At 40.7% G+C, this 13,508-nt stretch overlaps 1 protein-coding gene across 1 annotated transcript; it reads left to right on the top strand.

Annotated features, from left to right (window-relative positions):
• Positions 1–503: 503 nt before the first annotated feature.
• On the top strand, positions 504–12,083 carry LOC126378405 (T-complex protein 1 subunit epsilon). The gene is made up of 10 exons (XM_050026743.1): positions 504–718; positions 2,723–2,957; positions 3,944–4,176; positions 4,729–4,887; positions 5,734–5,880; positions 7,271–7,478; positions 7,839–7,993; positions 8,682–8,836; positions 10,274–10,365; positions 11,157–12,083. Exons 1-10 carry the CDS (start codon positions 611–613, stop codon positions 11,291–11,293), a joined length of 1,629 nt encoding a protein of 542 aa, XP_049882700.1. The 5' UTR covers positions 504–610; the 3' UTR covers positions 11,294–12,083.
• Positions 12,084–13,508: the final 1,425 nt, after the last annotated feature.

Raw genomic sequence — 13,508 nt, 5'->3', positions numbered from 1 at the left:
ATTTGTGTTCTTGAATGTATGTATAAAATTGTAATTGTATTGTATTTTGGAATAATTGTCAGAGACACGAGTAATGATTAACACGTTAAGTATCTACATTATTTGTGGGAAACGTAACCTGGAAAGTCCCTCGTTGTGCCTTTGTTCTTTTTATTAAATGATTATAAACAAAAATGAGCTAAACAAAACTTACAGGACATTAGATATTCAGTAGCAAGATTTGCCAGGAATTCTTATGCGATGACCGACCACACCAAGTAAAGAACTAGCAAGTTGTAGGATAATCATTCTGTTATGTTCAATATTGCATTTTTCACAATCCCTTGTGAAAATTAGATTGGTTCAGGCATGCAAAGAATCGATTTTTAATTTCATCCGATTAATGAGTCAACTCATTGTTTTGAATCATACTGCAAGCACTAAAGTTTCATACATTCATTCATCTACATCGTCTATGGTTACGAATAATTTCGTTCATTCATCTAAATTAGTTCCTCATTCATTCTCATCCATTCGTTCATTTCATTTGTTTTCGAACTTTTCGTTCGGATGTAAATAAAACGGAAATCCATTTGCATCTTCAATTTGTGCAGTGATATTTGTGTGAAATATGGCTCTTTTCCCAGGAGCCGTTGCGTTCGACGAATATGGACGCCCATTTATTATTTTACGTGACCAGGACAGGCAGAAAAGGCTTACCGGTATCGATGCCTTGAAGGTAATATTTCCTTTTTATTATTGTTTTAGATCACTTTATATACTCGAAACCGATAAGAAATAAGCAATTATATACCCTGCTAGATAAATAGTACTTAAAAAACATTATTTCATGAAATTATAACCTAAGCTAATTATTAGTTCGGAACAGTCGAGAAATTTAACAAAACTAAGTATTTTCTTCAATGAAAATGTTCTTTATTTCGTATTTCGACCTTAACAAAGTAATTCTCAACTTTAGAAATCATTATTTAAGTCAAATAACTTAGATTTTTAGCATTTATAAATCAGGTGTTTTGGATGAGTCACATGATTCCTTGTTCGATATACTGAGATGAGGTTTTTACAGTTATTTTATAGAAAAAATCCCTTTGCTTGTTCTTTATTGTCTAAAAAATATATATTAAAACGAGTAGTATTCATCGTCGTATCATTTTTGATATTTTTTGCTTCTCTGGAAGAATGGGATAGGTTAACATTTTTAACTATTTTTAGTTCCAGTACCTACTCGTTACTCCTCAAAGACCTACGTATTTTAAATTTAAACTGACTAGTACAGTATGCTTGGATGTTTATAAATGTTAATAAATCAGTTGCAGCTGAAAATCAGTGCCATAGTCTTACTACAGCTAGGCTATGGCATTTGCTAAGCTGCAGTCAATTCGGCATTACGTATTTATAATTCAATCTTGAATTAACACTAAACTATGTGTAATTTAATTGATTTTTGCAGAATATTAGCTTTTCTTTGTATAAAAAAATATTGCTTAACACTAAGAGATAGCCTTTGTCTACTAGTGGGTAGCTAGCTATAGACTAAAATTTACACGATTTAAACGTACACAATCTGATCATAACAATCAACTCTCACCAACATCTCAATGAGCGACTTTCCAATCGGCATTCCCCAAAAACAAGATACCTAGAAGGCGTTGTTAAATTTTTCCTTTGTTTAAACTTCTAATTTCATGGATGACAGACATATGCATCTTATTTGTTTTTGGGTATAAATGATGGTCCTTTTTATTACACCAGGGTACAATTACAACTTCCACCCATTACCTATAATTCTGATGAAAATAAAGAGAAGCAATATAGGTTGCAACATCATTCTATACATAATGTGATCCAAATATGAAGCAACAATTAGTTTTATAATATGCTTCTGCCTTTACATTACATTTTTGAGTAATTATGTATCCCAAAAAGTTAAAAGTAAACAACGCCATCTATCGTGTGTTTGGGGAACGTGTGGATCCAGATCTCGTGAGATCTCTTCTAATTTTTCGGGATCAATCCTAAAGCATAACATGACGAGATCCCATTCGAGATTGACGGGGTTGGGCGAATCTCCTTGAGTTATACTTTTTGTTTAGTTTAGATTATGCTGATTTCCAAAGAAAACATAATTAAAAAAAAAAAATAGCCTTTATTCACCGATGTACAGTTCTACTTTACATAGGTTTATTATATGTAGTACTTATTCTAATTGGGCTGTCCTGAGACATAGGCCTCCTCCATCATGCGCCAATCTGCTCTACTTTGTGTGTATCGTCTCCACCCCTTAGGTAGGTCGTCCTCCCATCTTTTGATTGGCCTCTCTCTTCGCCTTTTGAAAAAAGGTGACGACAAAGAAAACATAATTATTTAGTTAATAATATTGAAGAATAAAGATTTTGTTTTCTTTGAAAAAATATTTTTATTTAATTAACCTCACTATCAAACAAGCAGTTTTCATAGTTTTGAGCCATCGTAACTTTACATTTTTTTAAGAACTAGTCAAGTTCCCGAAAATTTCGGGATCTCGCGGGATTTATATTTCTATTACCGTGGGATCTCGAATTTGTGATCTCTATGTGATCTCTCAATGTGATGATTAAAAAAATTCACATAGTGTTTTGATTTTACCATGAAATCCCCCTTGGCTGTGTCTGATTAGCTCCAAAATCAACTCCCCCCCAACTTTAATCTTCCCCGCTAAACACATACTTCATCCCCATTTCAGTCGCACATCTCGGCAGCCCGCCAGATCTCGGGCATCCTCCGTACGTCCCTCGGCCCCCGTGGCCTGGACAAGATGATGGTGTCGTCGGATGGCGAGGTGACTGTCACCAACGACGGAGCTACCATCCTGAAGCTGATGGACGTGGAACATCAGATCGGCAAGCTGATGGTGCAGTTAGCTCAGAGTCAAGACGATGAGATTGGTGATGGGACTACCGGCGTCGTGGTTTTAGCAGGTTAATATGAGTTGTATTTATCTACTAGCAGCCGCCCTGGACTTCGTCCGCGTGGTTTTCAGTTTCCGCGGTAAGAAATTCCGTTTTTTTTTTTTAATTATTATTATTATTATTATTATATTTGTTTATGTACACTAGCAGCTCAGAGCTGATGCGTGTACTTCACTGCACTTGTTTTTAAGATTGTTATTTTCTATTGTAAATGTCTAGTCTGTGTTTAAAGGAGTTCACTGATGGTGCACTAACTATTGATTCTGGGAGCTTATTCCAAGAGTCCACAACGCGATTTGGCAGGAAATTATGTTTTGGGTTACTAGCACACAAAGGCTTGTACAGCTTTAATGAATGTCCTCTCAGATTCACATTTTTGCTGAGTTTAAAGATATCCTTTAATTGTTGCACATCGTAATGGTCATGTAATATTTTATATGTCTCTATAAGATCGCCTCGCTTTCTGCGTTGCTCAAGTGTAGTAAGGTTTAGAAGTGAGAGTCTTTCTTCGTAAGTTTTGTCACGCAGTGAACTGACCATCTTAGTTGCTCGTCTCTGAACCTTTTCAAGTGTAATTATGTCCTTTTTAAAGTACGGACACCATATTTGAAATGCGTATTCCAATAGTGGACGAATATAGGTTTTGTACAGCTTTATAAACAGTTCCTTATCTATAACTTAAAACTGTTAAAGCCTGTGTGTTATTCTGACGCATAAGCTACATTATTGTAAAGTTTCATTAAACTCCACAAGTTTTTGCGTGAAAGAGTCACAAACATCCATAGTCACAAACTTTCACATTTATAATTTGCTTAGGGTCTGCTTACCTAACCTGAAGATTTGACAGGTCTGGTTTTTTACAGAAGTGTCTGTCCAATAGTGCTCATTATACATTTCATTTTATGCTATTGGTTGCTGTGAAGATCTATCATTATGCTGGCCATGTTGCCTTGTTAATGACACTAAAATATGTAATCCCAACATCTCCCACTTAGGTGCTCTGCTCGAGCAAGCGTCCAACCTCCTCGACAAGGGCATCCACCCCATCCGCATAGCAGACGGCTTCGAGCTCGCCGCAGCCACCGCTCTGGCCCACCTCGACTCCATCAGCGAGGCGTTCCCTGTCAACAAGGATACTAGGGAGCACCTGATCAAGGTTGCCATGACGACGCTAGGCAGCAAGGTTGTGGTGAAGTGTCACCGGTTGATGGCTGAGATTGCTGTTGATGTGAGTAACTTTTGCAGATGTCTTAGAACGATATTACATTTATCCAACATTCGTCAATCATTATTTAGGATTAAAACACAAATCGACCTTATTATTACTAAACTGTGATCGTTATTTGTATGGGCGTATGCACACCATAGACAACATTATTGGCGACGAAGATTAGAAAAATTGACCTTATTACCAGACCTTATTAGTAAACAATATACATTGTGTTGGAATGTCTTACAAAATAAATAGATCATACATGGAATTTAGAATAATTAAATATTGTTATTTTTTTAGTTCTGTGTTAGTATTGTTAGTGAGGACCACCTGTGCAGTAAAAGCCTCCTCCAGGTTCTTCCACATGGTCCTATGCCTTGCTAATCTAGAACAGAAACAAATAAACTATTTTCATTTTTGAATCAAGGCAAGACTAAATAGGCACTTTCTGGGTAACCTCGTAAAACTGTCGACACTTAATTAACCTCTTAAGAGGCAGAATAGCATCAAGAGCAAACCCATTTGATAAAAAAAAAACTGTTATAATATTTCCTTGTTACTCCTCAGGCGGTGCTTTCAGTGGCAGACTTGGAGAAGCGCGACGTGAACTTTGAGCTGATCAAGGTTGAAGGGAAGGTGGGCGGCCGCATGGAGGACTCGATGCTCGTCCGCGGCGTTGTCATCGACAAGACCATGTCGCACCCGCAGATGCCTAAAGTCCTCAAGGTACGTCTCACGAGGCCTTCTATCGTGTCTTCCTCTGTCGTGTGAATTGTGAACTTGTGAGGTGGATTACCAACCTTATAAGTTACAACTACAGTCAGGGTTATTACTGAGCCGCCAAACACCCCCGACGTGACTCATGTAATGACTACATACTTAAATCTGGAAGTAGTAACCGGGACCAACGGCTTAAAGTGCCTTTCCAAACGGATCATCTCTTTCGGACAAACAGATGATCAGCCAGTAATATCTTGACCAAATCAGGGCCAGTCTCACTGAGTGATTCTTTGTAAGACTCGCAAAAGTATAGAAAAGTATCTGTTACTAACATAAAGGCCCTGATTCCTGCAGACACCTAATTTTACTTTATGTTGTACCTGTCATTTTCTTATCCACCGAAAAGGAAAGGGACGGACGATTGACAGCTCTTAATTTTAGGAAGAGTAAATGAATGAATAACCCGGGCGAATTAAAAAGGTATCTCACTGGTATGCAATCCGTTTAACATGCTGTCTACTTAACTCCGTCGGGTCATTGGCCAATGTAAAATTTTTAGACGGTTGTTTTAGATTTGTGCTTAAAATTGACGTGTGTTCCATAAATTTTATGCTTGTCGATTACCCGTTATCTTTTCGGCGTATAAGAAAATGACAGATATAACTTAAAGTAAAATTAAATGGTGTTTACAGGGATTAGCACCAATATGGACTAGTTTCCGAATTAAATATTTTGAATTTGAATCATCCCCCTCGGAATTCGATACGGCGTCACTAACAGCGTAACAGCCTGTATGTGTGAAGGTACAGTTTGCCTGTACTGTAATTATTTGATACACGTTTCCTTTAACAGGATGTGAAGCTAGCCATCCTAACCTGCCCGTTCGAGCCGCCCAAGCCGAAGACGAAGCATAAGCTGCAGGTGGGCTCGGCCGAGGAGTACCGCGAGCTGCGACAATACGAACACGACAAGTTCCTCGAGATGGTCAAACAAGTCAAGGTGAGGTCACATTTATTTATTTATAACACACTTATACACTATCATTACAGGTGTTCCCCAATGCTATAGTGAAGAACATAACTAGTACAGTACAATATCTACATCCTATAGTTATCATCATCAGCCCATTAACGTCCCCACTGCTGGGGCATGGGCCTTCCGGATGGATAGGAAGCTCGGGCCTTAAACCATCACGCGGGCCTAGTGCGGATTGATGGTTATTAACGACTGCTAATGCAGCCGGGACCAACGGCTTAACGTGCCTTCCGAAGCACGGAGAAGCTCGAGATGAACTCTTTTTTTTTTGTGGTCACCCATCCTATGACCAGTCTTTGCGAAAGTTGCTGAACTTCAACAATCGCAGACCGAGCGCGTTTACCGCTGCGCCACCGAGCTCCGAGCTCCTCCGAGATCCTGTAACTAATAATAAACAATGATCCTATAACTAACAATAAACAAAAAAACCTTTATGAATTCACTCGGAGCACAGAGAAATATGTCCACTTCATTATTAATTACGTTTGTTCACGCCAACGTGAACGCACCATAATATTGAAAAACGGCAACCCCGATGACGTTCCGGTCCCGGTCCCGGTCTTCTTTCAATTCACTCTCTACTCTACGATCTATCTCCGCGTCACGCACGTAAGGACAATGTAACTATCGCGTACGCGCACTTACAACACAAAAATGTAACCATTATCAAGACAATAAACAATCCCCCTCAAGACGAAGGTTTCATTGAAGCAATCCTATCTGCTAAACATCTACAACACAACAAACAATAACCCCACGCCGGAGCTACTGCAGCGCCGACAACGTTAATAGTTCTGAGAGCCCGAGTCAATGGTGTGTCCTTCAGCAAGTTGATTCTCCCGCGCTGTACCGCCACATAAAATAAGCTCATGAGTATATCCCAACTGGGAAACTGGCAGCGATACATTTAATCAATTTGAAAGCAAAATGCTAAGACTTAACTCACACCACAAATAATTAATAATATTTAAATTTTATTTTTAGATCTGTCTTTTTATTTTTACATTTCATAATTTATCTTTGACCTAAGAAACTACCCTATTGGGTTCCAACTAGTCAAATCAGTTACTTTTTACTAAACGTCGAAACACGAAATTACTATGGAATTTGTATGAAAAAGCACACTGTGACGTCATAGAAAAACGTAATAAAACGTCGGACGTCTTGATTAAAATTCATAAATAAGTTAAATAGAAAAATGTTTTTCGTTAGTTTTAGATGTCTTTATTTAGTGATCAGTTTCATAATTTATCTTTTAGTATACTACCCACCTATTATTTAATTTACGTTTTTTTTTTTTGGCCTAAGAAATTACCCAAGTGCACTTTTTGTAACCAATGTATTTTTCGTCTAGGACGCCGGCGCGAATCTTTGCATCTGCCAGTGGGGCTTCGACGACGAGGCCAACCACCTGCTGCTGGCTGAGAAGCTGCCCGCCGTCCGCTGGGTGGGTGGCCCGGAGATGGAGCTTATCGCCATCGCTACCGGGGGCAGGATCGTGCCGCGCTTCGAGGAACTCACCCCGGACAAGCTCGGACGCTGCGGCCTCGTCAGGGAGCTCAGTGAGTGATAACATCGCTGATATTTTGTAATAGTTTAAATCGCCTTTCATTTGACGAAATATCTCATTTGACCAGGTTGTCAAATAGCTTATTGCCAGGCATATTAGAAGTGTATTTTATTGTATTTGTTTATATTTTATTGCGGTTAATAAATAAACTCCGTGCATCGGAAGGCACGACAAGTCGTTGGTCCCGGTTATTACTTACTGGTGTAAGTACGTAGTCGTCACATGAGTCATGTCAAGCCTATGGCGGCTCAGTAACAACCCTGACTCCAGGGTTGATGGGGTTGGTAATTCATCTCACAGTCCACACGATAGAAGAGGAAGAATAAACTAATTAACAATCTTCCCTCCACAGCATTCGGCACGTCCAAAGAGGAGATGCTGGTGATCGAGCAGTGCTCCAACTCGCGCGCCGTGACGCTGCTGATGCGCGGCGGCAACCGCATGATCGTGGACGAGGCCAAGCGGTCCGTGCACGACGCGCTCTGCATCGTGCGCAGCTTAGTGCAGGTGACGCGTCTATTTAATACATACACATACGGTCACGAGCATTAATATGTACCTATACACTTTGGTACCATGTCACATTAACTTTTTTGACAAATTGAACTGTAAGTCTCACTAAATGTCAAATATGTTAGTGTGACAGAGTCCTAAAGTGGGTACATTATATTGCTCATGACTGTACATAATGAAATTCAAATTATTCAAACCATACTTTGGCGGCGAGGGTGTGCTATCGCCAAAGGATGTTTTCGGGGTACCGAACTGAGCATAGTACCCCGCTAGCCACAAGTTGATCCAACGGTGTTGGTAGTTGTATATATGCGTCTCGCTGTGTAAACTTCGATAGCGCGTTTCACGTCACTGCTTCAAGATTGCATTATTGAATGTAGCGCCTTCTGTTGCATGTGGGCGGAACTAGCTGGCCAAGTAGTTGGGTCCGCCACAATACACTATACCCAAGACATTGTCGATCACGGCAGTTATGAGATCCAAACCCCATGGATTCAATCAATGTTACATCAACACTGGTGTCAGGGTTACTATTGAGCCGCCAAAGACCCCTGACATGACTCAGCACACACACACACACATTATGACTTATTATTTGGCACTATTTTAGATTTACATTAGATTAGTTTTTTTAACATTGTCCTTTAGAATTGTCGTTGTTTTGACTGACTCTTCCCCCCAGGACGCGCGCGTGGTGTACGGCGGCGGCGCGGCGGAGACGTCGTGCTCGCTGGCCGTGTCGGCGGCGGCCACGCGCGTGGCGTCGCTGGACCAGTACGCCTACCGCGCCTTCGCCGACGCGCTCGACGCCGTGCCGCTCGCGCTCGCTGAGAACAGGTACCTGACCATAGACTAAGGACGTATTAAACGGCAAATCTCCGCTCCCCTCCAGCATCTGAGCTAGGTTCCCCCCCTCGAACATAGTTTTGAGTTAATCACATGGCGTCAGACGTCACACACACAGTTGCTCGTGTACGATAACGTCATGGTGTCTGTGTAAAACGAGGTTGTTTGTATGAAGTGTCCGGGGTGTGACATGACACATCACTGATGGCATAACACTGCATACAATATCATCACAGCCCAGACACTCCATAGAAAAATATCGTTCTTGTGTGTGTGAGCGAGACAGACAGTCCTCGCGCGCTCCCTTACTCTTTAACAACAGTGCACCAAAGTAGCCCCCATCGAGGGTGTGAGGTAAATCCAGCTCGCTTCGAGCTCGTATTGGTGCGGGCGGAGTGTCCCATCTACACGTAATGTAATTGTATATTCTATGCTGTAATAAAAGGTCAATGACCGAGGTCATTAGCCCAGGTGTCGACGAGATCTTTGACTTCACATCGGGTCATTCACTTTGAATCGTGGTTTTTTATATAAATATGTTTCTTTGTCGAACGTCTCATCCGCCTAAAACTACTGCAGAGTCTCAACCTGTACATTCAAGGAAAAATAGTTGTAAGAAAAACTTCGGCACACAGCTCTTAGAAGTTCTTTAAAGTTGTAGTACGATTATGAACCAATATACCCCAGAGCTCGAGGAGCTCGGTGGCGCAGCGGTTAACGCGCTCGGTCTGCGATTGTTGAAGTTAAGCAACTTTCGCAAAGGCCGGTCATAGGATGGATGACCACAAAAAAAAAAAAATCATCTCGAGCTCCTCCGTGCTTCGGAAGGCACGTTAAGCCGTTGGTCCCGGCTGCATTAGCAGTCGTTAATAACCACCAATCCGCACCGGGCCCGCGTGGTGGTTTAAGGCCCGATCTCCCTATCCATCCATAGGGAAGGCCCGTGCCCCAGCAGTGGGGACGTTAATGGGCTGGTGATGATGATACCCCAGAGATGTAAGGATTATCTAATAACCTTATCTTCCTTTAGCAAATTTAACCTCTATCATAGAATAAGGAATAATACTACGTATAGAACGGAAACTCTTCGCCCCCCACCAGCGGCTAAGCTAGGCTCACCTTCGCTCTTACATTAGTCTTCAATCGTATGGTGTCAGACGTCACACACACAGAAGCGCGTGTGTGAAACGAGGTGTTTTATATAAAATGTCCGGAGTGTGCTTCTGTGTAGAGTATATTAAATTCTTTATTCAAGTTACTAGGACTCATAATTTGTTAATAACAAAACTTATATACTAGGTTAGTAGATCAAGGAAATCAAGGAAATTAAATTAAATACGGGAGAGTTGAGCCGCGACTCACCGCCTCGCCACACCCCCAGCAATAGCACAGCAACGAGTATACAAACAGTAACATCTCTGTCCACAGCGGTCTGTCCCCAATCGACGCGTTGTCGGAGATCAAGGCGCGGCAAGTGGCTGAGAACAACCCCAACCTCGGCATCGACTGCATGTCTAAAGGTACCACATAAATAATTAACTACATGGTTATTTGAACATGGAATTCATCTGCCATTCACGCATACTCGATGGTTTGTGAAGAACACGGACCCGAGAAAGGGAAGTTGACGAAAAGTATACGGTAGCAGAGGGTTTAAAAAGACCACAATAAAGCTATGAGGGACATTCCAGGCTATGTTCCCGCAAAAAAATATAGATGGCGCTCTACAGAGTTGGCTTCGTTTAACTTTCTAATTTCATGGATAACTGACACAATGCATCATCGATGCATCTTTTATTTAATTTTTTTGGATATAAATGATGCCCCTTGTGATAAACCACTATTATTCTGATCAAAATAAAGAAAAGCAATATAGGTAACAACATAATTCTATACATACCTATCTGATCCATCCCTTCAACATTCTGGCCTGGACCACCAACCAATGACCAACACTTAAGTGACTAATGGTGGTATCCCGACGTGCCGGCAGAGTAGAGGAATGATTGGTGATAACGATGACAAAATAACATATTAACTTCAGCAGGAATGTATATATATAATAACACTTCACAAACAAATCCAGAATTAGAGGGCATGGCCAGAGCTTAAACAGTATATTTATGTTGTTCTTATGAAGGTCGGGGATGCAATGAGTCAGTGTAAAAATGAAAGGAAATGCAGAATGGAATGAGAATTTCGTAATTTAAAATGATTGACGGTCAAAACGAAAGGCCGGTATGTGCAGAGTTTGTACTCTGCTACACTGTCATCCTCAAGCATCAACTAATAATTCCATCACCATTCGCAGGTTCAAACGACATGAAAGCCCAGAACGTGATAGAGTCCCTCCACTCGAAGAAACAGCAGATTGCGCTCGCCACCCAGCTGGTCAAGATGATCCTGAAGATAGACGACGTGCGCTCGCCCGCGGACTCCATCGAATGAGGAGATGGCTTCACGAGATAACGCTAAATAGTCTCAGCTAGATTAACTTTGTATTAAAGATAATTAATTTAAATCCTGAAAATATATCAAATTCTCTACGCAAAAAGAGTTTTTATAACTTAGGGTTCCGAAGTCATCAAAGCAAACATTTGCGCATATAAAGTGCGCAATGTCCACAAATGTCAAATAGCGATATTTATTTTTAATGAATTGCTTTAGTATGGCTGTTTCAGCCGCCGTGTAACTTCATTCTTTCGTCTTTAACGCGACACACAAATATTACAAGTAGAAGTGATTTGGTGTGCCACCAACTTAATCTGGCAGGATTATAGTCGCCAGTACTATCGATAGTATTAATGTAAATGAGCTATCGATAGAATAAATGGTTTTGAAGGTCGACAATACGGTAACGCTGCAATATCAGCATCTGATCACTCCATCAATATCCCTGCTCCACGAAGCTGCTCCACTGCGGGTTGGTGGACAAAAAAAAATATCTATGGACAATATTTATTTGAAACCAACGCTACACTCACAAATTGTTATGTAAACTAGATTTGTATTTTAATTCAGTATATTATTATTAAGTTGTTAATTTCGCTATGCATTTGGAAGTGTCGCTTCGCCGTTGTAGGGTTAAACCCCAGAAAGTGAATTATAGTCAAATCAGGGTTCAAAAAGGCCCAGTAACTAGAAAAGGCTCATTTTACAATGGCGGAGCAGAGGGGAGTCTAGACATCTAGACTTGTGATGTATGCCTTATTGCACTAATAAAATAATTACTAATTTATTTTTGTTGTTTCACTTTATTTAGTTACTTTATTATTGGCGTAGCATGCATTGTTTTTTCGTGAAAAATTGGGTTCCGACATGAAAAAGGATCCGAAAGGATGTCGGAACCCAATTTTTCACGAAAAGTAATTGAAAGTTCGCCACTAAACTTGACATTTTGATATTCACCCGATTAAAGCTGCGTTTCCACTGGCAACATTTGATGCGTGACATTTTGCACAACATGTTGAAAATTAGCGCGGAACTTTTGTTAAACGTTGTCTACGCATCCGTCCGTTAGTCATCAACATGTCACCAGAGGAATTAGTGTTGCGCGTAGCGTCTCCATTCGAGAACAATAATAATTATTATAGATGCTCAACTAACAACTTCGTGACTGCTCTTCAACTGCGCTTCAGCTGGCAACGTTGCGCGCTGTTGTGCAACGTTGCCGTACATGTTGAGCGTTACGTATCGCTTTAAACACGCTATTTGAGAGAGACAAACAAGGTGCTATGACGTCAAAAAAGAAAATAATGAACTGAGGGTAGTTACACACAACATTTTTTTAATGTTTAAAGTTGTCAATTTAATGTCATTACTTTCTTTTTTGACGTCATGACACCTTTGTTTCAAGCTTTCTCATAGTAAACACCTATTATACACAGTTTAAATAAATGTAACGTTAGTTTGTAGGAAGTTATCTTTTAAACTACTGAACCGATTTTGAAAGTCTTAGAGCTTGTCCACAAAGGGCGAATTCGCCGCGAAACCATTCGCGCGAAATGATTCGCGCGTTAGTGAGATACTAGACAGCAATACATCGCGTCCACAAGCATCGCGCGAATTCAAAATACGCGCGTAAATCGCGTGCACTACGCCAGACTCTCGACTCGCGCTTGATTCGCGCGTACGTCGCGCGAGTTGAGATACTAGGGACGCCTTGTTGCGTCCAGTTAACGCGCGAACTTTAGAGCGAGTGCACGTATCGAGGGCAATGGAGCGCCAAAATTTAGACAAATGCTCGCGCGTTGGCACGTACCTTGTGGACGCAACAGTCGCGCGTAAAACGCGCGAGAGAATCGCGGCGAATTCGCCCTTTCTGGACAAGCTCTAACTAATAGAATAGCACTCGGGAATAACGTAGATTCAAAAATGTTAAATTGACCTTCAACAAGTTTTTTTTTACATGGTAATTAACAATTACGTTGAATCATGATTCTGATTTGTAGAATTATCTGGCATAACTTGGTCTGTAGTCTGAACCGCTCGAGTTTTAGCGTATAGCCCCCCTTTTTCACAGGGTCCGCTTACCTAACCAGAAGATTTGATTTGTCCGGTTTTTTTACAGAAGCGTACGACCCTTACATATAATTAATAAATTGGCACTTTAATTATACAGATTACACTTGTTACATATTATTGTATAATTAATTAGGTATTG

Source organism: Pectinophora gossypiella, chromosome 26, assembly GCF_024362695.1.
Source record: "Pectinophora gossypiella chromosome 26, ilPecGoss1.1, whole genome shotgun sequence".
Taxonomy (NCBI): Eukaryota; Metazoa; Arthropoda; class Insecta; order Lepidoptera; family Gelechiidae; genus Pectinophora; species Pectinophora gossypiella.
Note: the sequence above shows the minus strand (reverse complement) of the source record. Positions and strands in the feature narration are given on the sequence as shown.